The sequence below is a fragment of the Podarcis raffonei genome, chromosome 12, assembly GCF_027172205.1.
Source record: "Podarcis raffonei isolate rPodRaf1 chromosome 12, rPodRaf1.pri, whole genome shotgun sequence".
Classification (NCBI taxonomy): Eukaryota; Metazoa; Chordata; class Lepidosauria; order Squamata; family Lacertidae; genus Podarcis; species Podarcis raffonei.
The window spans coordinates 36,652,883-36,680,753 of NC_070613.1; the positions used below are offsets into that span (position 1 = coordinate 36,652,883).

Genomic DNA, 27,871 nt, shown 5'->3' on the forward strand with positions numbered 1-27,871 from the left:
TTATTCCTGAATAACCTCCACATGGAACGTTTTAGCAGGAAGGAGGAACTTTCTTCCTGGGGGATTCGGCCCTATGTTGGTGTCCCCGAATCGGGGCCCACTAGCGGTCCCGGCCTGATCTAAAGCGGGTCGCAACGGCAGCCCTACTAGACGGTAAAATAATACGAATAAGGAAAGGGTCTCGAAAGACATGCTCGGGTGAATAAGGCGAAGATGCAGATCCACATTATAAAGCGCGTTCAAAGCGCATTTCCCCGCTCCCCACAAGAATCCTGGGGGCTGTGTTGGGAACTGTAGCGCTGTGAAGGATCAACTACGGTTCCCTAGATCCCTGGGGACGGGCGCTTAATGTGTATTGAAATGCAGAAGGTTATCTTAGGACAGCCTCTTCCCTTCCCCGCCTGGCACATGCGTCCTCCTTTGAAAACACCCGCCAAACCCTCAATAATATTATTGCCAGCCTTTTGTTATTGTTCTCCCGGTTCCACCAAACGAGTCAGGAAGGGAGGAAGAGCGCAAGGGATGCGGAAGGGTCAGGCGGCCGCCGCGTGCTTGAGGAGGGTCAGCCCTCTCCGAGAGGTGATCCCGATCAGGCCCTCTCGGCATGCAGAGATAGATGCCCTTTGGGTCACGAAAGCCCCTGGCAGAAGGCCATCTGCTGAGTTTGCAACCTCACCCTAGTCAACAAAATGATTTTATTTTTTTATGTATATAAAAGTATAAAGCGGGCGGGCGGGCGGGGGGCCGGCAGAGGAAGGGAGGATAAAATGAAACCTGGGTCTCCTGCTTTGAAGTTACAACAAGGCAGTCAAGGGAGCCCTTTGGAGACAAGCCCTGCGCAATAGCAGGAGAGAGGAGGGGGTTCTCTCCTCCTCGCCCTCTTGATATGGCCGACGCGCCTGCAAATCTAGGCTGCTCTGCCTTTGACATTTCAGCCGAGAAGCCTCAGACGACTCGCGCGCTCCGGCTCTCTCAAAACCAGCAGCCTCCGCTGTTGTTTTCACAGCCCGGGCTCAAAGCTTGTAAAAGTCTCCTGCAGATCTTGCAGCCAGGAGGGTGTTTTGTTTTGTTTTGTTTTGTTTTGTTTTAAATCCCCAAAGAAAGAAACACAGCTCCTCAGACGGGCTGCAGTGGAATGGAATGGAAAGCCTCGATGTTCTGGCTAGAGAGCTTGGAAGAAAAAGCGGGGGCGCGTTAGAGGGTTCTGCAGATCTTAAAAAAAACAAAAACAAACTTGTTTGCAAGTCTTTTCAGGAAGTAACTTCAATTCACCTGCCAGAACTTGTTTTCCAAATAGAGGGGGGCGGGAATGGTGTGGGGTTTGCAAGGACACGTTGGGTTGAACATACTTGGGTTAGGAAATTGTCTGCAGACCACGCAGGAATCGGAGTTGGGTCAACAAAGAATTCTCCCTCCCTCTTTCTCCCTCTGTGAACTTTTATCGTGCTTTGTGCCTTCAAGATGTCACTGACGATTTAGAAGGCAGGGAGTGACGCTGGGGGTTCCTTGGACAGCTTTATACCCAGGGATAATGAAATGTGACTCCCTTAACTGGTGGCTTGTGATGTGAGGAAAGACCGGCCGAAGACAGCTTCTGCTTTTGAAGAGGACTCTGTTTACACACAGGTCAATATTCAGTTCGGGGTGAAAAGGTTAGCCCTTGACCCAGGAAGTTCCCGCAAGTATGGTTCAAAAATAGCTCCGCTTCCTTCGCCTTTCTCTTAATTGCAGAAGATAAACATGGATATTTCTCTTTCTATTGATTAATAGACCTACTTCGTATAATCTCGGGGTACTGTACATAATGTGCAGTCACAGGGCGCGAATAATTCGATGTAGGGATATCTGAGGAGGATATCTGAGCAGCCGATCAAAAGCCACTCCAGGGGAACTGGAAAGGATGCAGAAAGCTTAACCTCAACCCCAGACTCCGCGTTCCAAAAGATACCGAAGCAAAGTAAAAACCTGAGATATGAATATATTTATTACAGAGATTTGTAGGACCCGTAAAATTCTGCTCTGGATTCCTTTCTCTCTTTTTTTGTCTTTTTAAACACAGAATCTCAGAACCTTGGATGATTGTACAGAAAAAAATCAGAAAGTACTCCATCACAAATGACAACTGATAGAACTCAGTGTTATTTTCACTGAGTACATCCAAGCGGTTGTGCATCATGCAAGTTCCGTCCACGAATCACATAAAATATACATTCGTTTGGCCATTCATCACATTCAGGAATTGGGCTGAAAAGACTTCAAGTCTAAGGAACGTTTCCTGGGGGTGGGGGGGATCTCCCCTCTCCCTTTTTAATGATAATATTGGGGGTTGGGAATGATCCAGCACAGAGTTCGGGAAAGGGGGGGTTTAAAGCGGGGGTAGACACTAATAAGCAAGGTTTATTTTTTAAAAACCTAGTGCAATTTCCACTTTCTTTTCTAGCTCGTTCAAAGAAATAGTAGCAACCTATGATTTTTGAGGTATCTGATTGAGTTGAACAACTTTTCGTTCGTGACATCCTCACTTTTCGCTATAAAATCGAATCCAGTGTTGAGAATGTAACCACCCTGTTTAAGCTCATCATCTTATCTAAACATTTCTAGAAAATCCGTAAAAAGATAAATCTCTGGGACAAAGTATTTACAACCAACAAAACTCATACACACGAGAAGACAAGAGACATTAAATTAAAGTGGTGAAAGTTCTCGAAGTCGTGTAAACGCTTTCAATAGTGCATCTATTCGTGAATTTGGGTCTGACAGGTCTTTGGTTGGAGGAGATAACGTAGCAATGTCTTTGGCAACTCGATTCTGGTCTAACAAATTCTCTTGATTGTTCCCACAATACAGTCTTTAGAGATGAACCCTGAGGAACTGAGGCAGGCTTAGTGAATGATACTGAATAAACTACTCAGAGTGAGGTCCTAAACTCCTGGGCCACAACCCAGCCAACGTGAGCCAGCTCCCATTGAAATCAACTGAGTTTAAAATAGTCACAAAGTCCCATCCCGCTCCTTTTCATGGGATTTAGGGATGATTTAACAGCGCAGTCCTGTGGCCTGCCTACTCAGGCCTGTTGGCTTCCAGAGAGCTTGCTTGCAGGCCTTATAGGATCTCAGCCTCAAAGTTGCTAAATTTGTGAGAGAGTTCCATTCAAATCAATGAGACTTGTCTCCAGATCAAAGGGTTCAGGGTGAGAGTTTGGGTTGCTCTCTCCGCCAATTGCGTGAGAGTCGGAAAATAAACAAGGGGATAAGTTCGAAACACAATAAATTTAATCTTAGATTGTGCCTTAGAGGGAGAATGAGGAGCAGCGCGTCTTTCAATTCGAGGTAGTCAGAGTGTCTGAGGTAGAGGAGGCTGGCGAAGGGGTACAGGGGGATGGGCTGGACTTTTCCGAGGACTCCTCCGCCTTCTCTTCGCTTCCTGTTGGGGTGGCCGGAGAAATGGGGAGCAAGCCCTCTTTCTCTCGCTTCTTCTGCTTCATCCTGCGGTTCTGGAACCAGATCTTGACCTGAGTCTCGTTCAGCTGAAGCGAGGCGGCGATCTCCACCCTGCGAGCCCGGGTTAAGTATTTGTTGAAGTGGAATTCCTTCTCCAGCTCCGTCAGCTGTTTGGTGGTGAAGTTGGTCCGGACCGTGTTGGGCTGGCCAACATAACCGTACTCGCCAGCTTTCCCTAGAGGGAGAAAGGAAAGAGAGAGAAGAGGGGGGGAGAGAGAGAGGAAGGAAGGAAGGAAGGAAGGAAGGAAGGAAGGAAGGAAGGAAGGAAACAGCAACAACAACAACCCACATCAGAAGCGTTAACTCGAAGCAATGATTTATAGGTGACATGAATCAATAGGCAGGCGCGCGCAGGTACAAACCATAGAGAATGAGCTCTTAAAGTGAAAGGAACTTTGTGGGCCAATCGGAAACCTGCTTATTCCAAAGTAAAGACCTAGCGAGTGCACATAGGCTAACTTCTTAGTGTCCGCCTGTCCAGTGAAATAGCAACTGAACTCACCTAGATCAGGGGAGATCTGACGACTGGCTGCTTTGTGATCCACAAACACATCAAACTGAGCGTTAGAATACGAACCCCAAATCACAACACGACCTTCCCCCCACGTCTGGAGAACCGGTACGCTTCAGGGTCCCAGCCATACCTGTTCCCATCGTACCTGGGACCATCAAGTTGACCTGCATCTACCGTAAATGCAGATCTTCCGCGTCCACCGCACAAAAATAATAATAAAAAGAAGAAAACTCCGGGCCCGAACTTTCCAAAGTCCAGAGTGATCGCTCAGGCAGGTGACTCACCTGTTTTGGGAGGGTTCCTCTTCACTTTCATCCAGTCGAAAGTCTGGGCGGGAGGAGAAGTCTCCGACGAAGGGGAACCGCAGCCTTCCTGGTGGTTCGAATGAAGTGGAGACAGGGGGTGGCTGTAATTGGTTAGGGTTAGGCTCTGTTGCTCGTCGCCATAAGAGGGGTGGATGTACTGAGCAGAGCCCACGGGGCCCCCAGCATAAACCTGGGGCTGCTGAACCACGGACGACGAGACGTTTCCGGAGTAGAGCGCAGGAGCGCACTGGGGGAAGCCCCCATTAATCTCTGCCTCTTGAGCGAGTGGGTAGTGGCTGTAGCCCCCCGCGCCGAAGTTCTGCACGCCGTAGGTGGGCCCACAGCTCGGGTGGGCGTAGGACATCCCCAGGTTGGGGTGGTGCTGGTAGGTAGCAGTCTGGTGGTGGGGATGGGGGCTGATCTGGACCCCCCTGCCCACGAGGAAGCGGTCGTCCCCGTTGCAGTTGTTGGCACTGACAGCGCAGGACTGGAACGTGGTTGTGGTAATCCCATGGTCGGGGTGGTGGTGGTGGCGGTGGTGGTGGTGGTAAGCCCGGGGTGAGCAAGTGGCGGACTCGCCGTTGAGGATGGGCGGATAATCGAGGAAGGAATTCATCCTCGCCGTGTCCATCTATCACCGGTTGACCGGCTCTTCGGAGTCCTGGGTGACCGTGCCAACTTTCTCACTTCCTCCATGGGGGCCAGAAGAAAAATGATATGAATGTACAGTGAGACGGCGGCCACGTGAGGGCGGCAGCCAATGGCTGCTCCTCCTGCCAAAGTTGCCCTGCTCCTTCCTGGTGATGGATCACCCTGGCTGTGGCATTTAAATTCCGAGCGCTCCTCCATCAAGGTGACGCGCAGCCACCACCACCTCCCTCTCTCCCTCCCTCTCTCCCTCTTTCCTTCTCTCTCTCCACACCCCCCATCTCCTCCCACGTCCCCAGTCAGCGCGTTGGGGTTTGAGAGCCGGGCCGGAGAGGCAGTGCGCGCCCAGGCGCTCAGCCTGAAGCAGCAGCAGCAGCAAGCACAGAGCCGCCGCCGGAGGGGGCTGCTCTTGCATGGATTTACGAAGGGACAGCCTGGGCTTGGCAGGTAAGCGAAGGGACCCGCGCAGGGCGTCCCCAGTTGGGTAGCTGCTCCTGCTGCTGCTGCTTTCTCCAGGACTGTTGTCGAGAGAGCACAGCTAGGCTGAACCCTCTCGGCTACAGTTAGATCGCTTGGATCATTATGGTCTGCCTTGGGCAGTCTCCAGCAGTCTGGGGTTGCTGTGTGTGAGGGAGAGGTGGGGAGAGAAAGAGAGAGAGAGATCAAGGGGGCTGGGGGAGGTTTGGGGGCATGGAGAGAGGTAGGAGGCCGGCGGCTGAGCTCTGCCAGTTGCCGATGCGTCCTCAGACAGACCCCGGCGTGCGCGCGCGAACCGGCAAGAGTTAAAATGCGCTTGGTCCAGCCTCTCTCTCGCGGTTATTTGCATGGAAATGAGGCTCTCTGCAAGGCAACGCCATTGTTGCTGCTGCTGCGGGCAGCGTGGTTGGCTTTAACGCACGGGAATGGCGCCGTTGGCTCCTGGAAACAGGGAATCAGTGGGGGGCAGTTGGAGCCGGCAGCCTGGGCTAAAACGGAGGCGGTAGTGCGCCTGCCTGGCGACTGGGTACTGGGTTGCTCTTTTTTCGGACGATCCGACGCTGCTGGGCGCGGTTAGAGGAAGGAAGCGCTTACAAAGGTTGCCAGGGAAGCTTTCTCAGGTTCTCTCCGGCAGCTGAGCCGCCAGGGCGCCTGTGCAAACTGTCAGGCCTCTCCTCTCTCTCACCGCCCATTCACTTTTGCTCCCCCACCCCGCTTCTCACGTATAACCTTTGCCTCCCTCCCCCCACCCGCAAGGAGTGTCCACGGGTTGAAACCATGAGGTCTAGAAAGATGCGAGTCTTTAAAATAGCAGCCCTCTGGATGGCATGGCCAGCGGTTAGGGGGAGGAGACTGTCTGGAGGAAGGGGCGAGGGGGTCGACAGCGCTCCTCCAGGCGCTTGATCACTAGGCTGCCGCCCTCCTTCCGAGGAGGGAAAGAGGGAGCCGAGGGAAACAAATGGCCGGGCGTTGGGAGAGGCCTCTCTGGATTCCCTCGCGAGGACCGCAAGTGCTTTCTTCTCGCAGATGTAAATCCCTGATTCCGCTCAAGTCCGTGGCCCCAGGAGAGACGCCTGGCTTTCGGTGGGGCTAGACCTGCCCCAGAGGAAAGGCAGGGTCAGCTTAAACCTGGAGGAAAGCCCCTGGGTTGGAGGTGGGGGGTCCCACGGGGGCTTCATCTGCACAAAAAGGAGAGGTGAGCAGGGAGGACTCAACAGCACAGAATTCAGCATAAAATAATAGAATGGTAGAGTTGGAAGGGACCCCAAGGGTCATCTAGTCCAACCCCCTGCAATGCAGGAAGGAAAACAGGCCTGACTGGAAAGAAGGCAAACTTTGCCTGCCGGAGTCCGGAAATAACTATGTGCACTTCTTATGCTTTCATCTTGCAAATGTCGAAATCAGCCCAATATTTAGTATTAGTGTGTTAATGGCTGTTGCTTCCATGTTATCTACACACACACACACACCATGTATGATTCCGTACCACCCTAGTCCCTCTGAAACTATAATACTATTTTCATTCCTAAAATGCTGCTGATCTGGATTAAGCTGTTCTCCAGCTTCCCCTTTCTTCCTGCTCCCTCTCTCAAAACCGAGGCCCACTCAAAATATTGATAAGCATGCATTGTTTACTAAGACAAACATGCCCCGAATCTGGCTGTGAGACTTTGAAAGTCTCATGCGTACTTCCTGGCTTTCCTTTGGTAGAGCTAAACTCGCTCTGAGTGGGACTTTTAAAAACACTTCCGTTTGGCCCTGTAGTCACACCTCGGATTCTCTCATTCTCTTCCCCTCCCTCTCTCTCTCTCTCTCTCTCTCTCTGTGTGTGTGTGTGTTTAAGAGTAATATTTATATATTCTTCAATTTACTGGAAGGAAGGAAGGCTACAGGGTTCCCTTTACGAGTAGCCCCATTGATTGCCATTCTACTCATTGCACGCACAGTCACGTATTGCCCAGGCACGACGGTCTGGGAGTAGATCGCATCGATATGAGTGGCCAACTCGTGGCCCGAGGAGTGGATTCACGAGGAGGCGTTTTGTAAAACAAAAGAACGTTCATGTAGGGATTTAATATTTTCCTAACAGCTTTAGATGTAAAACTATGTTGGTGCATGCCAGCTTTGAAAACAGGGTATACATCCTGATCTAAAGGAAGCCTTGTTCCCTATGAAAAGTTGGTCATTTCATTTGGGCCCCTATCCTCTCCCTCTCTTTCTCCTTCCTGGCCGCCTTTCTCTGAGCAGAAACCTCCCTCCCGTGCCTGCTGCTTCGTTGCTCCCTTCCACACTTTCTCCCCCATTTCTCCGCCATTGTTCAGAAGAACTCTTTTCCCTTTTGTTATATTGTCTCTGTGGCCCAACGCTTTTGCATTCTGAAGCCAACACAATTCCTCTGTTTTACCAGAATGCAGAAGGAGACACATGGAGGGCGGGGTGGCGGCGGCCGGGGAGATCGGGGGAGGGGGCGCCTTTCCCAGTGTGGCGAAGAAACCACATTTCCCATTCCATGTCCGTCTTCTGGAAAACGCAAGCAGGCCCACAGAAAAGCCCCCTAAGCTAGACGAAGGCCTTTTCCAGAGCAGGCCCTGCCCCCCCCCACCGGTTTCCCCCCACCCCACCGTCACCCTACATCCGCCTTTGTTGAATCGGTTCCTCTGGTGGTTCTGAACGTCACCAAACCCATCTCTGGCCTTCGTTCCTGCGGCCAGGGCGCATTCTTGTTTTTGCGTTCGAAAAAGAATCTTTCGAATTTCTCTCTTGGTTCGTTTTGAAAGAGGATATCTGCAGGGCTCGGCCTAGTTCTGATATGCGGGGGTGGGGAAGAGAATCTGCTGCGGGGGGAGTCGATTTGTATGGAAGGCTTCTTTTGTTCTTTGAACCGGGGCTCCCCCCCCCCACACACAACAAACCTGAGGGCTGCCTTCTCTGTATAAAAGGAAAACGTTCCGAAATGCACGCCCGGAGTGGAATTTTCTGTGTCACAAACCAGGCAAACCCTTAACAAAAAGCGGGGAGGGGGGAGAGAAAAAGAGCGGGGGAGTGCCCGGGATTCCCTGCCGCACCTGAAGCTTAGCCAAGCTGTTGTTTTAACAGAGCAATAAAAATGAATTATGACTAACCGCCTCCTAGCTTAATGGTTTCAGACGGGGATCCCCAGCCCGAGCAAATACGTAAGAGGATTTTTATTTGTGCATGTGTTCCTGCAATTGATCTCCTTGATGACATTCTCATTCACAGAAAGCGTTTGATTTATGACTTTAGGAAGAATTGCATCCAGTCTTTCCAGCTATAACCCACGCAGCTCAGCGCCACCCCACTTAGAGGGGGTTTGCAAAACAGGGAAGCCAACGGCGACCACAACAAACGCGCGCAGAGGAGAGCAACCAGGAGACCCGCGCCTGCAAAGATCTGGGGAAGTTCTTAAGGAGCGGGCTATAAATATCTACGTTGGCATATCTACATACACACGAAGATGTATGCTAACACCTACTGATAGGCTGTGGGGCAAAAAAGGAGAAGAAAAGAGGCATACTGGATTTTGCTAACAATCCGAATTGAAATCGGATTAGAGAATACACACAGCTATCCCCGCCTGGTAGCACTTTTAAACGGACCTCATGACTCTACACTTGTTAGTCCAGTTCCAGTAGGACTCGATGCCCTCCAACAGCTTTTGTTCCTTAGACCTAGCGAAAGCCACAGGATTTGAAAGCGATTTTTCATATGCATTGCATACATCCTAACCGCGTGTGCTTGTGTTTTAATTCTCTCCTCTGATTTCCTCTCTTTTAGGTTTCTTTTCTCGGGGCCTTCGGACAGCTGGGAAATCCATCAAATGCCTTCCTTTCTCAGCTCTGGTTCCCCACACCACCATCCCTCCCCCCTTTCCAAGGCACGGGTCGCAAAAGAAATAGTTAAAAATAGCGTTCAATAGTAGAAATCAGTATACACTTCTGTCGATTTCTGGCCGTTTATGCAGCAAGGCTTGCTGTAGTGCTTTTTGTTTCCCCTTGCAATAATATGATATATTCTGCCTATAATACAATATCAGTTAAAACGTAGAAGAGAATTTTTATATAATGTTACGATATATTCAACCTATACTATAATAAATCGTTTGCGATAGCACAGAAACATTTTAACTTGTGCTTCTAATGTCTTATGTGCATTCAAGGGAGGGGGGATATATTTTTATGTAAGTTTTGGAGTTATTTTAGGCTTCTTTTTTTCTCTCTCCCCCCTATTTGAATATTGAGAACTTTGGAAATCCATCATTTACCGCTGGCTTCCCCCCTAATAAATATATTTCTAACGAAAAAGGACGAAGGTTGTGACCAAATTGTGTTGTTTCTTTTAATTTTATTTCAGGACTAGGGGAGGGGCGGAGATTAACTTCCTTGTATGAAGCAGAGAGAAAGAGAAAGAGAGAGATAAAGAGATAAGAAAAATGCTTGTAGCAAACAAGAATTTATTCTACCAAAAATACTTATGACAACGCATCCTAATGTAATACAAAAATAAAAAGAAAGTGAAGATACAATTTTGATATGATCACTTTCTTACAGGCCTTATATATTGCTTTTCATAGAAGGACCTAGAATGGGACTAGGTTTAGAACCGGACACAACTAAAAATGTCATAGGCAAACGGCAAAATAAGCTCTCCAACACACCGAGAAGGAAAAATAAAAATAATCAGGAAAATACTGACCAGGAAAAGGGAAAGAAATTAAATCAAGTCATCCCCCTCCCCCTCCCGCTCCCCCAAAAAAGGAAAAGGAGAGGGGGAAAATAACCCTTTTCGAAAAAGTTGGTCTCAGTAATTCAGATGCTGCAAGTCAATTGTGGTGAGTGTATCTGTAAAAAAGTCAAAGCTGTCAGCTGAAATATCTACAGGGCTGTCGAGGGACCCTGGCAGGCTGGGGGAGACGGCGTCGGAGAGCTGTAGGCAGGAATCTGCGGAGAAAACGCTGAAGTCCTGTAAAGAAGGCACCTCCAGGGCCTCAGGACTGTCATTGTTCAGGCCAGCTGCACAGTTCTGGGCCATTGTTGACAGGCAGTTGGGAACAGTGGGTGACTGATGCTGAAAATGTTTCAGATTTTTCTCATTGCTCGTTAAAGGCGAAACTGGGAAACTTTGGGACTCTCCATTGTGGACAGTGACAGCCTGCTGTTGCGCTAGTGCATTCTGCTGAAAAGTGTAGCCTTCCCTTTCCGAAAGCGCGCCTGAGACATTGTTGAGGGCTTGCTCGAAGAGGGATTTCTCCTCCTCCTCCTCCTCTTCCTCCTCCTCCTCGTCGTCTTCTGGTTTCTCGGGATCCTCCAAGCCTTTGAATTTCCCTTCGCTGTTCTGGTTCTCCTTGCACTGGGTCTGCCTCTTGTGCTTCATCCTCCTGTTCTGAAACCACACCTTGACTTGCCTCTCGGTCAGGTCCAGGAGAGCGGCGATCTCCACCCGCCTTGGTCTGCAGAGGTACTTGTTGAAATGGAATTCCTTCTCCAGCTCCAAGAGCTGCGTGTTGGTATAAGCAGTCCTCAGCCTCCTGGAGCCCCCGGTCCCATTTTCGGAAATCTCCAGAGATTCTGCTTAAAAGGAGACAACAACAAGCACCATTAGAATGAGAGATATGAAAGAGGGGGGAAGAGAGAGAGAGAGGAGGGAGAATGTCTTATTTTAGGATTTTGAACATCCAAGCCTGGTGGGGGGAAATGAGCTAGTTGGAGGGGGGGCTCTTTCTTTCTCTCTTAAAGCATTAAAATTTCAACTGCAACAAAATGGCCGCCCATGAATGCAGTAAATCCATTGTGTTTGCACTCCTGTGAGCCCGGTCTCTTGGAGCCACTTTTCCTTCTCCCCCCACCCTCCTCGCTTAGCTCCAGGAACTTGATTTGCCTCCATCTCCCCAACCTGCCCATACCCGAGCAAACTTTGATATTAGCCATACAACAATTTATAATTAATGCATCAGCTGCTTAGCTGAGCAAGAGCAATCTATCACTCTTCATTACTGTCAAATATCCCAACTCTAGGACAGCGAGACAAGAGGAGGGTCACCTCCAACTCAAATAAATCATCCCACGCTAAACAAGTTAGGGGAGGAAAAAAAGAAGAAACTTTGTTTGGGGTGGGGGGATTTGGGGGTGTCGGCGGGGTTGGTTCCTGAGGAATCTGCCTGTGGATCCCCCACCAGACCTCCAACGAACCCGGATTGGAGTGCCGTAAGTTAGGGAGGCACCCATCCAAGCGAGAGGGAGTGGGAGAGGAGAAAAGGAGATTATATGGAGATAGAGAGAGAGAGATCTCTGAGTCCCAGGAAGGCTGAAGGTGCAGCAAAGTCTTTGAACTGACCTTTGTGGCTCAGGCAGGCTGGTCCAGTGGCGGAGGCCGAAGGAGGCGGCAGGACAGTTTTCTTGGAGGCTTTTTTCTCCTTCATCCAGGGGTATTCCGGAGGCTGGAGGGCGCCGGCTGGCACTGGGCTGCCGCTGCTGGCATTGGGGCTGTGCTTGGGGCGGCTGCTGCTGCTGTGGCGAGGGTGGCTGCCTGGGTTCAGGCTGGGGATGGTCTGCTCAAAAGGAGGAGGAATCAGTGTCGAGTGTGAAAGCGTCGAGTTCTTGATTGATGAACTTTGAAATGTATCACCGACAGGGGGAAAAGATGTCAGGCACTCAGCGAGCGATGGCTGACTATTGATAAAACCAATCTCTCGCTCAAATTCGAAATTCATGGCCTTCAACTCGCAGCCCCCTTGGAGAAAAAGTTCCCTCTTATTTAGCGCTTCTGGGAGGGGGAGGGGGAGCAAGGCCCAGGAAAGGGGGGGGAGGGAAAAAAACCGAGAGAGAGGGAGAGAGAGAAAGGAAGAGGGAGAGAGAGAGAAAAAGAAAAAAATATCATAGAAGATCGCTGGTGGGGTGTTTTTTTTCTAATTCACTGATTACAGCCGTATGGGGACCGTGCTACTATTAAACTATTGAATTCATGGAGACAAGGTTGAAATTGGACCGAATTGGCTGTCACATGATTGCCTCTGCCCAATGACAATTTGGGCTTTAATCAAAAGAAGCCACTGTCTGTTTGATTGATCCAAAAAAGTCGGGAAGGAACGCCTCATTGGGGGCCAGCAAGGCATTATTTATACTTTTTAAAAGGGGGGAAAGGGTATCTCCGCCGGGCGCTCTCTTGCTCGCTCTCCCCCTTTTGCCTCCTAATCTGAAATGATATCTGAGGGGGAGAGAGAGAGAGGGAGGGTGTGTGTGTGTGTGTGTGTGTGTGTGTGTGTGTGTGTGTGTGTGTTTGCCTGGGTGGGTTGTCTGAGCTGCTGCTGCTGCTGTTGCTGCTGCCTCTGATGCTTAGCTTGGCCGGGGAGGCTCCTTTGCCCCGCTTGCCTCCCCTCCGCACACTCCCCCTTCTCATTGTTTGGGACTGTCAAGCAAGCGCCTTGCACCTCACAAATCACGGGCGCACCTCCATCGGACGCCCTGAGTCATTAACGAAGTCATCCATTAATCTCCAAAGTTGTGACACCGCGGGCCCCCAACATCTCCACCGCAGCACAAAAAGTTCCACCCGGCCAGGGGATGCCAAGGAAGGGAGTCTTTGCTTATATTTGATTTGGGTTTGTTTTTCCCCCTCCCCCCTCCCCCCGCCCCCCCATCTCCAACAAAACCCGGACCCAACTCCGTGCTGAGGACTAACCACTTCCTTAAGAAAAAAATAAAGGACGGCAAGGTTGGGGTTTCCTCCCCCTCGATCACGACCTGGCATCCTTTCCCCCCGCAATTCTCTCCCCGTTTCAGCTGAGGGTACAGTATGGAGAACAATTGGCCGCCGGTCCCTGCCTCCATCCATTGTGTCGAAGGAATTTCTCCAGCAGCTTCGCTCCTAGGGGAAGAGTAAGAGCACGCAGGCTGCTGGGTCGCTACTTTCTCCCCGCAGTTGTCTTGACAGAAGCGGACGGTTCAGAGGAGATACAGATTTCCATTAGACCCTGGGACTGTAAACACAGGTTCCGATCAAAAGAGGAAAGAAAAGCGGGGAGGGTGTCACAAAACAACATCCAGAGCATTCACACAAACGACACTGGAATCAGCTGACGCATTTTCTTTCCGTAGCCCCAATAAAATGGGGTCCGGCGAGAATTTTCCCCCCTCTCGATTCCAGTGAAATATGTCAAAAGTCAATGTCAGGGATTAAAAAAAACGAAACAAAACCACAATAAGGATGCAGATTAAACCAAAGAGCTCTAAGGACTGTGGAACTGACTATCCGTTTCTGCCCTTACCATCTCGTTTTGGAGCGCACGGTTTATTCGATTTGCTCATTCATTCCGCGATGCCGATGGTTTGGACAGGATAGCTCTTTAATCGCCTCAATTACTATTATTATTATCATTTATTTTTTTTAAAAAAAGGTAAATGAGGGGAGGGGTGGACAGCGCTGGAGGAGAGAAGATTGACCCAGAAGGACACGGTGGGAACGAGGCGAAGGTTTCCTCTTCTTCAAAGCAAACCAGGAAAAAGGCCGCGCATCCTCCGGGTTTTTTTTTGGAAGAGGGCTTTCTGCAAGGCGAGAGGGGTGGGGTGGAAGAGCTCTCTTTCTATATTTATACATTCCAGTGAAGCCCGAAAGTGCTCCATCCGCTACCTGGAGTCCTTGTTAGATTTCAGAGCAGAATCCTGAGCAGAGCTTGGAAGCGCTTAAAACAATAAACTGACCATTACATCTTCAGGTGGAGTGAAGCTAAGCAAAAAAATAAAGAGAGAGAGAATGTTTTTAAAGGTGATTTTTTTTAAGCAAAAAAAGCAACAAAACCCCTTTTTTATTTCAAGCAAATAAACTCCCACAATATGGATCAGGGGCTGAGGAAGGCTGGGGGAGGGGCCGAGATATTGCAATAATTTGTTCACATTTTTTAAAAAAAATGTAGATTGGGGTTGCTATTTAATGCATCTTTGACAGGAAAGGAAGGAAGGAGGGAGGGGAGGGAGGGAGGATGGAAAAGGGTGCCTTACAAATATACATGCTGTTGGAAGATGTAGGCTGGGTTTCTTTCCTCTCTCTCTCTCTCTCTTTTTAATTTTCTTGCTTTTACTCCAAACAAAGATCCGCTGAAGCCTGCGCGCGATCAATCTTCCCGGGCCAAACGCTTTGACAGCTTCTGGCCTTTAAGAACACATTTGAAGCTTCTTGCTCTTTCCCAGATCAAATGTGGCTGAGAAAAGAAGAGGGAAAAGAGAGAGAGAGCAAGAAACGCGAGTAAACAAGGAAAAAGAGGACGGCGAGGCTGTTTCTGCTCCACAAATGGATTTTATTTTCCTGTATTAAGGGTGGGGATCTTGCTCTTTTTCGCATTACCCTGAAAGACAGCTCCGATTCTGGGGTTTTGTTTTTGTTTGTTTTTGTTTTTTAAATCTTTACTCCCCCCCCCTATAGAATATAGGTGCTAGAAGTGAAATGGGTGGGAGGGTTTGTTCCAGGACTCGCTAGGAGGAAAGGCGAACGTGGGAGAAGGCTGGGGCAGTTGGGTCCAGGAAGGCTTTGTGAGTCAAATCGGCGTGGGAGGGTTAGGGCCAGAATTTTGGGGTGGGCAGCCTAATAGAAAAAACACCTGGAACAAAGAGGCTGGCCAACAACAAAAAAACCCCATGCCCTCCACTCAAAACCCTCTGCAAAACCAAAACAACAACAAAAGCAAAATTTGTGTTTCTCTAAATGAAATCCGAACAGTATGTGATACAGTCGAGCGAGTGCAGGGAGAGAATTTAGGTGACCCCTTTCCTGTTAAAAAAAAATTCACGAGGAGAAAATATATGCTTTTTGACTTCCCCTTCCCAGAAAATTGTCTTAAAAGGTTGGTTTTCAGTACCCAAACAGTCAGCTATTCGCCACTGATATAAGGCATCATCTCTCAAATTAATTTTGAACAGGAGAATATCCACCACGATCCATTTTCGCTTCATCTTTCTCTAAATGCTGCATTCCGGAGCTCCAATTTGGGAGTTTTCCCCCCCATTATAAGACTCTTTAAAAACAGATTAATGAGTTTTAAAAGGCTGGGCGCAGCCTTTCTGCAGTCTGGAGCGCGTCGCTGTAAGTATATTGCCTAACTCAAGCTATAATAAGGTTTGTATGGATGGCAAAATAATAATACAGAGTTACGTTTCTTTGCATTGTAGTTAGCTACGCCTTGTGTTTATTTTTTTTATATTGGGGGTAGCAATGTTATTGGGACAAGAAATCAGGAAGCTTCTTAAGACTGTGAAAAAGAGAAGAGATGAATAATATTTCTACCAAGGTGACCAACATGGCGACAATCTCTTTCAGATTGAAATAACAGATGCTGAATGTGGAATCGTTCCCCTCTAAATGCACTATTGTGTATACCGGTGTTTTTAGAATCCTAAACCCAATTGCTACAACAAATAAGCCCCACAGCTTTAAATTATCTGTTTACTGTCTGGATTTATTATAACTCGTTTATTAGCGCAGATCCATGCATGAGGGTCTTCGAGACCAAATTGCTATGGATATATCAAAAGGTATTTCGGAAAGAAAGGATTTCATTTATTTTATTTCCCCTCCCCCTCCCCCAATAGAAGATTTACATTCGATTGCCTCACCTCGCCCACCCAATCTAGAAAAGACTTGGGTGGGGGTGCAGAATGGGAAAGGACGCTCGATTAACAAGTCGTGCAAAGATTATTAAAGCCCTTCAATTTCTAAGACCGCAGATGAGCAGATCAGTTCGTGGAGAAGACCATAAGGAACAAACTCTCTCTTTCAACCCCGGGGATGGGCCAGATCGCTTGGCAAACAGGCCTGATTTATTATTGCTGAATCTGTCCCTTCATTATTAGGGTGATGAATTGTATTTTGCCTGTAAACAAATGTGCTTTTGAATTCGTGCCATATCAAACATGAGTCTAACTACATGAGTCTTCGTTTTTTTTAGCCTTAAGTTTATTTAATTTCGCCTCTCTTTCTTCCCTCCAAATCCCCACCCCTTCCTTTTCCTTTTTTAAAAAATATTTCCCCCATCACTCAGCATAAACAGTCGCTGAATTGTCCGTTTCGGTTCCCGAGAGGAGCTTAGAAGTGTGGGAGTAGCGAGCTGCCGATCGGCTCAAAGGTCCCCAGTGCGGAGGCGAGGAGAGCCTTTTCTCCCATTAGGAACGGCTGGCTTCCTCCAGCAGAGAGTGGACCCAATATGGCGAGAGGGAGAACAGCCTGCAAGCGGGACCCAGCTCATCCTGCGGCCTCAGGAGAAGATTCCCTTCTGCAGAGGCGACGCAGCCACCTGAGCTTGATTTACAGCATATCGCTCCAGACATGAGGGACACAGTTTCTCTTCCCCACCTCCACCCCTTCCTCCGCTTCCCTTCGACCACAATGAATGCAACAAAAAACGAGCAAGCTGCCACAGCTACCTATGGGCTGCGTTTATGAAAAACGTCTGGAGAACTGCAGTCCTCGAGCTATGGTCGGAAAGGGCGGATCTTTTTCCATCTTGGATATTTTCAATGCTCCAGTTCTCCCCACTGTTGTTGATTTTTGAGGAGTGGGGAGTGGAGACAAAAATGTGTAAACCTTCTAAGCTTTGAAAGCTCAGAGAAACAGAGGAGACCTGAAGGTTGGATATTGGAGATTTATGTATTCAAAAGCTCCAAGGGCGTCAGTCCTTGTTCTCTTTCTCTCTCGCTTTTTTCCCTTTCTAAAATCAAATGATCATATCTTAAGTCTGTATTATTCAGAATAAAAACTTTATTTTTTTCCAGAATGTGAGCAGCAAGGAATGTATAACTTTCAAAACAAAATCTAGCTTTGTGTTGTTCTCGTTCAGGTTTACACATTTCCCTTTAGTTCGATGTTAACAGGCACCCGCTTCTGTTCCTGTGGTGGCCTGCTGTTTATTTTCCAGATTTTATTGCATTTTTTTTCCTTCTTCTTTTTAAATAAAGGAGTTTAAGTTCCCCCCTTCCAAATGATATTTCCTATGTATGTCATTTAACATACAGCCAGGTAAATATCTCCTGAATATTCAGGGTACAGAAGTTTTATTTTTTTTAATATATTTATATATATAAATATGAACAGATGGGGATAAATAAAAAAATTTAAACACTTAGATTATTCAAAGTTTGCAAAAAAATATAAATAAATCTGAAAGTTCACCAGCATACACACGTTGAAAGACGTACATGTATTAATAAGTTCGCTCAGGGAGCCCCTGTTCAAGCGCCTTTTTATTTCTTTCTCGCTATTTAAAAGAAGTGCAATTAAAATAAAAATGCTTCCCCGGTTGGGATCGATTCTGTACGAACAAATTCACATTTAAGAACCATCTGTATAGAAAATTTGTTCATATACCCTGTTTTGATAAAAGTGTTGAAGTTAAGAGTAGAAAGCCTATGTATACTCTCAAAGGGAGAACACAAGGCAAAGAGTTCAAGGAGATAAATATCCACTATTGAAACTAGGGAGCAATTCAAGCAACAGATATTGCTACGTCACATAAACTAGAAAATGCTTTTTTTTTACCAAAAGAAAAGAAAACAGAAGCAAAACAGAAAGGGCAGGGGGAGGAATTTAAAGTATTTTTCTTTTCCTTCTTTTTCCCTTTTTCTTTTTTTTAAAAAAGGCTGGGGGACTTTTATGATCCACTAAGTAACTGATGGTATATTACAGATGGGTCAGTTTGGGCGCTTCCTGAATTCTTCCCTGAGAAGGATGGTGAGAAGTAAGGTCTGTATATGTTGGGTGTGGGTCACATGGTCCATGGTGATGATTGTTGCCCATTGGCCCACTGTAGTCCATGTTGGCAGAGGAAGGATGAGGGAGGTGAGTCAGACCAAAGATGGAAGGCCCAGAATTTGCCATGGTGTCCACATAATTGCCCCCAACATAGACGGGGCTTCCCTGTATATGTGGATTGCCATAGCCATTCCCTTGAAGAGGATGAGGGTCATATTCAGGAGTCACTGCTGCAGTTCCGGTATATCTCTTTTGTGGAGGCGGGCAGTTATTGAGAGGAGCCGGATATGACGTAGGGATGCCATAGGCGTTCTGATGAGGCTTGCTGAAGGATGGCGGTGACTGGGGTTCATATGGAACACTGTTTACTAGGGAATGCATAGAGTTCAGGTATCCTCCAGCAGCCGGAGGGACAGGACTTCTGCTGGGGGACTGTCCTCCTGAAGAGGTCATCATGCCTTTGCCCTTCTGATCCTTTTTGTATTTCATCCTGCGGTTTTGGAACCATATTTTGATCTGTCTTTCTGTGAGGTTGAGCAAGTTAGCCATCTCTACCCTTCTTGGCCTGCAAAGGTATCTATTGAAGTGAAACTCCTTTTCCAGTTCTACCAGCTGGGCACTTGTGTAAGCCGTGCGGGCTCTTTTAGAGGAAGCTTGCCCTGGGGGGCTTTTATCACCAGCACAACTCTCACCTATGCAAATCACACAAAGAACAAAGTGAGCATCGGGGCACCTGAACACACAACAACCAGTAATCATCAATCAGCCTTGCCTGTGCTAGTACATTGCAGGGCCTAGTTCAGGGGTCAGCAACCTTTTTCAGCCGTGGGCCGGTCCACCATCTCTCAGACCATGTGGTGGGCCAGACTATGTTTTGGGGGGAAATGAACGAATTCCTATGCCCCACAAATAACCCAGAGATGCATTTTAAATAAAAGGACACCTTCTGCTCATGTAAAAACACACTGATTCCCCAACCGTCCGCAGGCCAGATTGAGAAGGCAATTGGGCCGCATCCAGCCCACGGGCCTTAGGTTGCCAACCCCTAGCCTAGTGGTAGCATTGGCTCTTTCACACATGAGGTTGTCTGTTGTGACCAAAGATATGCTCAAGTGACAGTCATTTACTGCACCAATATATGCAAATTGCCTGTATCTCTGTAGGATCAGAGATGTGGTCTATGAAAACCACTAGAAATGCGTCTGACCAGAAACCATGCTTTCATGGGAAAGATAAACACCACGGCAAATAAAGGTATGGATTTTGGGGTTACATGTTGTCAGCTCCCAAACCGCTAAAACAAAAGTTGTTTGCTATATGAATTGGATTACTCCCAAGTAATTGAATGAAAGTCCAATTGAAGTGGTAGGTTGAATTATTTCTTTCATATGGAACTTTAGAGAAGAGAAAACTTGACTCTTTTAGAATCAACCGCAAAAGTCCCATTGACTTTGGTGGGGTCAGGATAATGCGGCTGACATTCAGAGAGGTCCAGAGAACTTCAAAAGGTATATTCCATTAAGTATAACAAGATAGGTATCTATGTCAATATGCCGAGAATCAGAAAACAAAAAGCCAAAGACAAACATCCATACTCCATCCACTTCCTTCCCCAAATATAAAACCAGCCTGGCTGCCAGCTCCACACACCAGTGAAGAATTACTTGGCTTAAAGCCAGCTTGGACACACTCAAGTGAATGGAATGGATAGGAACACAGGGCCAGCTCTGTGACTGGGAAGGACAAAGAGGCCTGCTGTAGGCAGTGATTTTAGGGTACCATTAAAGGGCAGCAAAATGGTTAATTGTTCAATTCATTGTGCTGGCTTTTTTTGCCACCATGGTGGGGTGGGAGTGGGGACACTTGGACATTTTCCAAAACGTATTCAGCTTTCGCTGAGTGCACAATCCAAATAAGTGAAATATTTCTGAAGTCGCATCAAACTCCATGAGATTTTGGCTTTAATCCTATACCTTCTAACTCGGGAAAAGTCCCCACTGAACTCAGTGGGATTCCTTCTGGGTAGATAGGTATAGGAAAACACTGTTAAGCAGAGTTCCTAAGCCTATTTAGAAGCCTTACAGAATTCCAGGAACTTGCTTCCAAGTTTAGTATCAAGCCTACATTACATTCAGTTCTGTGGGACTGTCCTTCCAACAGTTGCACCTAGTGAGATATGTCTGCAGTCCTCTGCATATTTACTAATAAGCAAGGCCTATTAAACTGAGCAGAGTTTACTTCCAGGTTGACATGTTTAGAATTAGGCTGCCACCCTTAGTACTTTGACTGCCCGGGGTTTATGGATCAGAGCCAGGGTCCTAGATGATATAATATGCATGTAGATAAATATACAGTTTAAACCACAGTACATATCAAATAATCAGGCTTGTCAGTGTTGATACACCACTGTAACAGTATTAGAAATGCATCAAAGAAAACATTTGCAAAAATTTTAGAATCTATTTTCACAGCACAAGATAAATTGAGGAAGTAAGTGGTAAACAGGAGCCAAATGCCTGGGGAGACTGACGCTAATACTTTTCTCATCGATTAGGGTTTACTTATGTAATAGCACTGTTGATAAACACTGTAATCCACCCATAATGTATTTATGGACCTGCCTGCAAAGTGCTAAAGAAACCTAAGCTTTGTTTACCGTGCTTGTAAGGTTGCCAGTCTGTGCGCTAAAATCAAAAGAGGTTATGAATATCAAACAAAGCATTGATCTTGACTGCAGATAATGATGAGCTATTTTATTCTCATTACACTTCAGCAGGGATAGGTCACTGTCTTGTGACTGTAGCACTGTGCCAAAAAAGAAAAGAGAGAGAGAGAGAGAGAGAGAGAGAGAGAGAGAGAGAGAGAGAGAGAGAAGCACACAGGTCTTGCCACTGGTTGAAGATAGGCCTGGACCTTTGTATCTGGACATGATTTAATAGAAGCAGAAAGAAGGAGGGGGCGGGTTGTCTATGGAATGTTGAGGACTCAGAGGTGCCTGTTACAGTCATCTCAAAGTCTGCAAAGAGAAGAGCTTGGAAGCTAAGCAACTTCACATTCTTTTGCAAGAGTTTAACAGAGGTCATGCAAAGCAACCAAACTTCAGGTGTCCTCCTCTTTCTGGAGATCAGCCTCTTTGGATGTGTGTGTGTGTGCATGCACACGCACACGCACACACCCCTACCTAAATATGTGCACATGTAGCTGTATGTATGTATGCATTTGCATATCTATCTTTTGCTGTGTGTATGTGTAATAGATATGGATATGGATATGGATATAGATATGATATAGATATAGATATAGATATAGATATAGATATAGATATAGATATAGATATAGATATAGATATAGATATATAGATATATAGATATCTCTGTGTGTAGCTATAGATAAGGCCATTTTTCTGATCTCAAGCCATTGTGTGTGTTTCCAATTTCCAAGTGAAATAGCTGGGGAGTGGGGAATCTAAACCATTCCTGCCAGACTAATGAAACACCTAGAAGTCAAGGATCTGAATAACTTCTGCTTAAGGCCTTGGTGGATGGGGCTGCCTGTAAGTACATCTGCTGGGTTAATCTCTACTAGCCCTCCTCCTTTTGCCATACCTGAACTGGAGCCGCTGTTTTTCTGCTTGGTGTTTTGTCGAGACTCTTTCATCCAGGGGAATATTTGCTTGGACATGGTGGGCGAGTTCAAGATGGAGCTCTTGGTGGCGCTAGGCGGGGCGGAATTAGTGGTGGCATTCTGAGGTGGTGACACAGAGGGGGGTGGGGGTGGGGGTGCTTGCTGGGGGGCTGGAGGCTGCTGCTGAGGCTGCTCTGAAAGGACCGGGGGCTGGAGAGACTGGCTGGTGATGGTCCTCATACAACTCTCATTGATTTCATTGGCCTTGTGGTGGGACACGGTGGTGCTGCCGCCGCCGCCGCCTCCGGGGGACTGTAAAGAGCAGGCCGGTCGATGGTACTCCGTTTCCACCAGCGAGGAAGAAGGAGGCGGAGGAGGATATTGCTGCTGACTAGCATTGTAAGCGAAACCATTTGCTCCTTGGTAAGGATAGCCGCCATAGATCGCAGAGCTGTCGTAGTAGGTCGCTTTTTGCATTTCGTTGTTTCCCAATATTTATTTCACAAACTGACAGGGTCTTGACACCCTTAAAGAATAACATTGGCACCCCTCTGTCACGTGACGTTTTTCCTCCAATGGCCCGTCCTGGTAGACCTAGGGTGTAGGGAAAGCACAGGAGAGTGAAGAAATAGTACAAATCCATCTTACTTTCAATAGCTAAGTGACATGAAAGCCATAACAGAAAAAGTGGTCAGCAATATTTAGCAGCATGACTTGGCCTGGAGGGCGAAGAGAATTTCGATAGTGGCTGGGATTTACTAGGCAGCCGGTACTGTGTGCTTTACTGCTCCGGGAGAGTGTAGTTTTCTAGGATTTTCATATCTATATTTTTGTGTGTGTGTGTGTGTGTGTGTGTGTGTGTGTGTGTGCACACAGACACACAGACACACACACACACACACACACAGAGAGAGAGAGAGAGAGAGAGAGAGAGAGAGACATGAAAATCTACACACACAGCCACACACCCTTACTCTAAGAACCAATTTATCAATTCTCAGAAAAGGGACTTCGTAGGTTATTTAAAGGGAGAGTCTCTAGATAAGAACGACCAGAGTAAACTTGTGGTCACCGTGGGAAAGTGATATTTTCTCCCCGCCCCACCCCCAAAATAATGAGCAAATCCGTAGCTCTTTCCTCTTTAGACTATTTTTTTTTTGCTCCCCCCTCCTTTTTTATTATTAAGCAAACATCATTTTGAATTGCATTTTTTTTAAGGAAAAAAGAAAAGGGAAAGCTAGAAGACCCATAAATAACTGTATCGCATTCCCCGTGAAGGGCTACTCAACGTTCTGGCACTCGAGGGATTCGAACACATGAACTGTTTGCTAGGAAACGTTTGACAAATGCAACCCATAATGGCCCTCGTGTGATGAAACAGCACAGCGACGAGGGAAACCCTTCTCCTTCGCAGTTTAATAACCAGCCAACTTCCTGCGCATAAATTAGCTTTAACTGCTGCGCCTTTAGACAGAGACACAAATCTGGCCTCCAGGATCAAACAGCCTCAACATGTAACCAAACATAATAATCCGAGGCGGCCTTTCAGCTAGACCTGCTTTTGTGGGAAGTTTCCTTCGCACCCTCGGGCCTATACTGTATATTATTTCTGTCCATTGAGTTCCGCGGGAACAGCTAATAACTATTTCGGGGGTATATTAGGCACATATGAACTTTTAAAATATTATCATTCAGTATCTTCACTTCCCCCTCCCCCAAACCCCTTCATGTAATATACCCAAATACTACCTGCTCAAACATGATGGATTGGGGGAAAGACACACACCAGGAACCTGAAAAACCAGCGTTCATCTCCATGACCACGGATTGAACTTTCCTACCAACTTAACGATAATAGGCTCTGTCTTTGGAACTGCTATGTAATTTGATGTATGAGGGTCATTTGGCTGGGAAAAGGAGAATGGACACACAAAACCACAGAAGGCTCCTACAACCCAGGCGAATCTTTTTCTGTTCACTCCACAATGTTTACCTGCATGAGTACAACCGAGGTTGGAGTTGGGCTTCCATTCCCAGGAATTTTATCTGCCATCTAAGAACTTTTTTTTTTAACAGGCCGGCCAAACCCCGATATCAAAACCCATCTATCCGCACCTTAATAGTTTCCCTATCCCCATCTTCTTACAAAACACCCTCGGTTCCCTCTTCTCCACCAAGATGGTCTTGTGCCAAGGCTTATATTCTTGAAGAAAGCATTACACAGCACCCTAGGCACCCACTCAAATTCATTACATGTGTTAGCATTTCAGTCCACACTCGTTTCCTTAGAAAACAAGGCACATTGTAGAGACAAACTAATTTAATAAACCCCTTACAGATGGCAGCTGCCTTTTGAGTCTTATTATTATTTAAACAGTAATCAAGTCCTTTCTTAACCCGGCGGTTAAGAGCTAAAAATGTAGGCAATTAACTTTCTTCGGCTGCAGTTTAGAAACTGTAGCCCCGGAACACAATCCAGCCATAAACTGATTTCCTCCAGTTTGAGAGTGAATCGACTTAAACCTAAAATACCTAACAAACAAAAACAAAAAGCCTTGATTGTAGATCCTACTGTTGCTATCTGTCGTTTAATCATTCTGCTAATTTCCGGACTTCCTTTGCAGAGGCCTGTTATCTTCTGTGAACCACAAATTAGGTGGTGGGGTCTGTTATGATCGTGGTTCCCGTTTGATCAAATTCATAATATTTCCACGCTGTCCCAGGCATTTAAGTTTTGTTCTTGTAAGCTTTGGCAGAGAGGCGAGAACCAGCTCAGGTGGAGGATGGTGCCGAAGAGAGTGTGAAGTGAGAGGGATAAGGCAATTCTCGTCCTTAATGTCAGCAGCCCACTCCGAGCAAAGGTGAACCTAAGTATTCTCAAACAATGAAAGGAGGGGGGCTAATAAACAACTCCGGTTGAAATCATGGGCAAAACTTCCACGAAAGGACGTGGCTCCGGATCACATCTTATACTGTGTTATCAATTCAAAGTAAAATGCACCCTTCATATCATTTGCCTATTGCTGATGATGATGCCCAGATGATAGACAAAAGGAAACTGGCGGGGAGGAACAGGTTACAAGCAAAATTAGGCCGCGCAGAAGTTTGTCACGCAACCCAGTGACTTGGCCAGCAGACTTCATAAAAACTTGTTTGCTTATCATGGGATCATACGCAGCCCAGTCTTACATAAGCTTACTCCAAAGTAAGTTCCATGGAGTTGCATGGAGTTTACTCTCGCTGCCTTATAGGGCGATCCAATGTCTATTTAACCGGGAAGTAAGTCCCACTCTATTCGGTTGGACACCCTTAACAGGAAGAAATGTGCGCAGGATTGTACTATCTCAGGATCCAAAAGTGTCCCAAGAGGTGAGCAAGAAGACTAGACCGGCTCTTGCAAATAAAATATCCTCATTAATTAGGACTTTCCTAGCTCCTTAGAAACACTAGGAAGCTTTGGTGGAAACTTTTGCTTGGTTAGAGAAGTCTCCCTATTGCTTCTCCCACCCCACACTCAGGTTTTTTTAAACAACAACAACAAAAACCCTCCTCCCTTCCACGCCTCGATCCGCAGCTCAGAAAAAGGCAGGTTGCCTGGACATGAGCCGATACAGTCCTGGTTGGAAAACAGGGAGGCTGAACTGGCCTAAAAGTTTCAATGCTCCTCAACTGGCTCGTGGAGCGAGCTGCGGCGACCAATCTCGAGCTGTTTCTTTCTCGCGCTCCCGTCTTTTCCCTTCACCCTACTCAATCCAGGCGGGCACCCCCTCTCACCCACCTTCCCTTCGCCCCAAGATTTCCTGCCAGATAAAGGGAAAGTGGGGGGGAGGGGGTGGGCAGGTGGCCTGAACTCGAAGCACCAGGGTCTATCCGTCACTGCCTGGAAGGAAGCTCCAGCCTGTGAACTCTTCTTGAACCGAGATTTAAGTCTCTGGTCATAAATCACCAGGACATAAACTCCGCCATTCACCACTGATAGCAGCGTATTTGTGGCCTGCTTACCTTAACTTCTGACGACTGAGGCGGAAGCCCGCATTTTGCTCTTTGGAGGCTCGGCGACAGTCGCTCCCCGCCAGCCCTGGGAGCACGACTCTTCTCCTCAATCCACTGCCCCCCCACTCCACCTCTCGAGTCCCCCTCCCCAAGCAAGTCCCCTCAGCTTCTCCGGGATGGGTCCCAGCTCAACTCATCTCCACCAGGACGAGCCCACGAGTACAGATGGGAGCAGCCCTGCCTTGATCAGGAAGAGGGCACGCGCGCAAGGGGATCTTTCTCCAGCTCGCCTCTGACGGAGAGCCACCCGCCCCTCCTCGCCCCGCGCGAGCCTTTACTTCGCTCCAGCCCCTACCTCCACCTCCCCACGCTCCTCGGGGCCTGGCCGCGATCGAGAGCCTCCCCAGGCTACCGGAGCCCGGCTTCTCCCACCTTGACCAGATTTTCTACAGGAAAAAAAAAGCAGCAGGGATGTTTCTTCTGAAATCTTTGTGCGCCCAAGGGGGCGTTTGTTTGAAGGGGGGGTAAGGCAGCTGCCTCGGGAAGTCCGGGGCAGGCAGGCGAGCAGAGTGGGGGGTGGGGAGCGGGAAGGGAGGGAGGGCGAAGAAAGAGGGAGGGAGGGAAGCGCCGGGGCGGCACTGAAGGCCAGGGAAATTATGCAAATGAAGACAAAGGATGCTCACAAAGGGGTCACCCTCCCTAGACCGGATTGTTGATATATATGCGCGCGCGCGCGTATTTCCACGTTATATGAAGGTGCTTATGGTAGATATGGACTCTTTTGGACGTGCAGAAGGGGTCGAAAACCTGGAACTCCTGCAAGGCTCGGATGCTCCCCATTGTAATAAACCAGGAGCCCTCTGATCTGTCTACCACCCAGGCCAATCTAGACAGCGTTTCAAAGGAACGATTAAAGTAATGACATTTCGGGATGATGAACGGGCGCGCTCACCCGAGATAGGCAACCGCAGCCAGATGCCCATGTAAGGACGCATCTACACACACACACATGCCCTTCCCCTAGGCTTACATTAACGCGCGCAACTGGATGCGGGATACCCACGCGACCGTGGTACGCAAACAAGCCGCAAAGATTCAACACCGAGGGGCGATTTCTTTTTTTGCCATTGAATCCCGCGCAAATGGGATGTCACTCCCATAAAGACTCCGTTCCCAGTTAGAACCGAATTGCTGGCATGTTTGTCTCTGTTCAGATCAATGGAACTGAGACAGGCAAACCTACTCCTAAAGGGTGCTTAGGTGAAAGCCGATCGAATTGAAATCGACGGGGTTTACTGGCGAGCAAACATCGTTAGGATCGAACGGGGAAGCTGCGCATCCTTCCGCGGCAGAAACATTAGGACTCGGGTTCTAAATAATTTGGAGGGGCTCCTAGACTTTCTGAAGCCTAGGTGTGCGTGGAGGACCTCTGTAAATGCGTTCAGAGAGGCCACCATGAAAGTCTTTTCATCCATAAAGACACACCTCTCCGTGCGTATTTATAAAAATACGCACACAGACATATGTAATGTTGTGGTTGCATGCTGATGGGCGTGGATGTTTGGTTCTGTGAACTTCAGTTCTCTTCCGCCGCCCCCCTCTTAGTCTTTGTCCTAGTCTCCCTTCTCCTAACCATTTATTTATTCCCTTCCAACCACCAAACCAAATGTCGCGAGGTTTAGCCGGCAGAATGCTTCTGGGTTCCAAAAACAAAACAAAAAAACAAGACCAAGCTGGACCTACGGAGAGCATCAAGGCTCTTCTAAGGCAACACAAAGGAGCCGCTCGGCGCTTCAGACCTTCCGCGGTGCACTCGGATAAAGCCTAGGTGTGAATCTGACATGCCTTCGATAAAACCCAAGGTGCGAGAAATACAAAGGGCTCCCTTTAAACCGCAATGTCACCTTAAAGCAGAAACAAAGCAAAAGGAGGGGAAGAAAGAGGATATTTAAACACATGCACACACAAGGACTCTAAGGCCAGGGTGGCCTCTTACGCATACCAATGGTTTTTGTCATTTATGGCTAGGCAAGATTTATGACTCCGTGCGCCCAAGCTGT

At 47.6% G+C, this 27,871-nt stretch overlaps 3 protein-coding genes and 1 long non-coding RNA gene across 14 annotated transcripts in view; 1 reads left to right on the forward strand and 3 right to left on the reverse strand.

Annotated features, from left to right (window-relative positions):
- Positions 1–2,860: 2,860 nt before the first annotated feature.
- On the reverse strand, positions 2,861–5,046 carry HOXA1 (homeobox A1). Its single transcript, XM_053410466.1, has 2 exons — positions 4,299–5,046; positions 2,861–3,675 (listed from the first exon to the last, which is right to left on the reverse strand). The coding sequence occupies exons 1-2, from the start codon at positions 4,948–4,950 to the stop codon at positions 3,320–3,322; spliced, it is 1,008 nt and encodes a 335-aa protein (XP_053266441.1). The 5' UTR covers positions 4,951–5,046; the 3' UTR covers positions 2,861–3,319.
- A 4,852-nt stretch (positions 5,047–9,898) lies between these two features.
- HOXA2 (homeobox A2) lies at positions 9,899–14,317 on the reverse strand. 3 transcript variants are annotated; one of them, XM_053410462.1, is made up of 3 exons: positions 13,726–14,317; positions 11,796–12,224; positions 9,899–11,032 (listed from the first exon to the last, which is right to left on the reverse strand). In XM_053410462.1, exons 1-3 carry the CDS (start codon positions 13,763–13,765, stop codon positions 10,263–10,265), a joined length of 1,239 nt encoding a protein of 412 aa, XP_053266437.1. In that variant the 5' UTR covers positions 13,766–14,317; the 3' UTR covers positions 9,899–10,262. The 3 variants fall into 3 exon arrangements, with proteins under 3 accessions (XP_053266437.1, XP_053266439.1, XP_053266438.1); XM_053410464.1 differs by having other exon boundaries at positions 13,140–14,317; XM_053410463.1 differs by lacking the exon at positions 13,726–14,317 and having other exon boundaries at positions 9,899–11,029.
- A 72-nt stretch (positions 14,318–14,389) lies between these two features.
- On the forward strand, positions 14,390–17,425 carry LOC128424387 (uncharacterized). Of its 3 annotated transcripts, none has more exons than XR_008333003.1 (3): positions 14,390–14,828; positions 15,371–15,533; positions 16,489–17,425. It is a non-coding gene; the product is annotated as an uncharacterized LOC128424387 (long non-coding RNA). The 3 variants fall into 3 exon arrangements; XR_008333002.1 differs by having other exon boundaries at positions 14,457–14,770; XR_008333001.1 differs by lacking the exon at positions 14,390–14,828 and having other exon boundaries at positions 14,839–15,533.
- Positions 17,187–27,871, reverse strand: part of HOXA3 (homeobox A3) — a 52,031-nt gene continuing 41,346 nt past the window's right edge. For 4 of the 7 annotated variants that reach the window (XM_053410458.1, XM_053410454.1, XM_053410457.1 and 1 more), the window contains 2 exons: positions 21,800–22,412; positions 17,187–18,886 (listed from right to left, as the gene is read on the reverse strand). In XM_053410458.1, the coding sequence (XP_053266433.1) occupies positions 18,123–18,886; positions 21,800–22,295 (1,260 nt within the window). In that variant the 5' untranslated portion in view covers positions 22,296–22,412 and the 3' untranslated portion in view covers positions 17,187–18,122. Of the gene's footprint in view, positions 18,887–21,799; positions 22,413–23,811; positions 25,333–25,820; positions 26,133–26,166; positions 26,349–27,871 lie in introns of those variants that run through there. The other 3 variants (XM_053410461.1, XM_053410456.1, XM_053410459.1) reach the window with 3 other exon arrangements.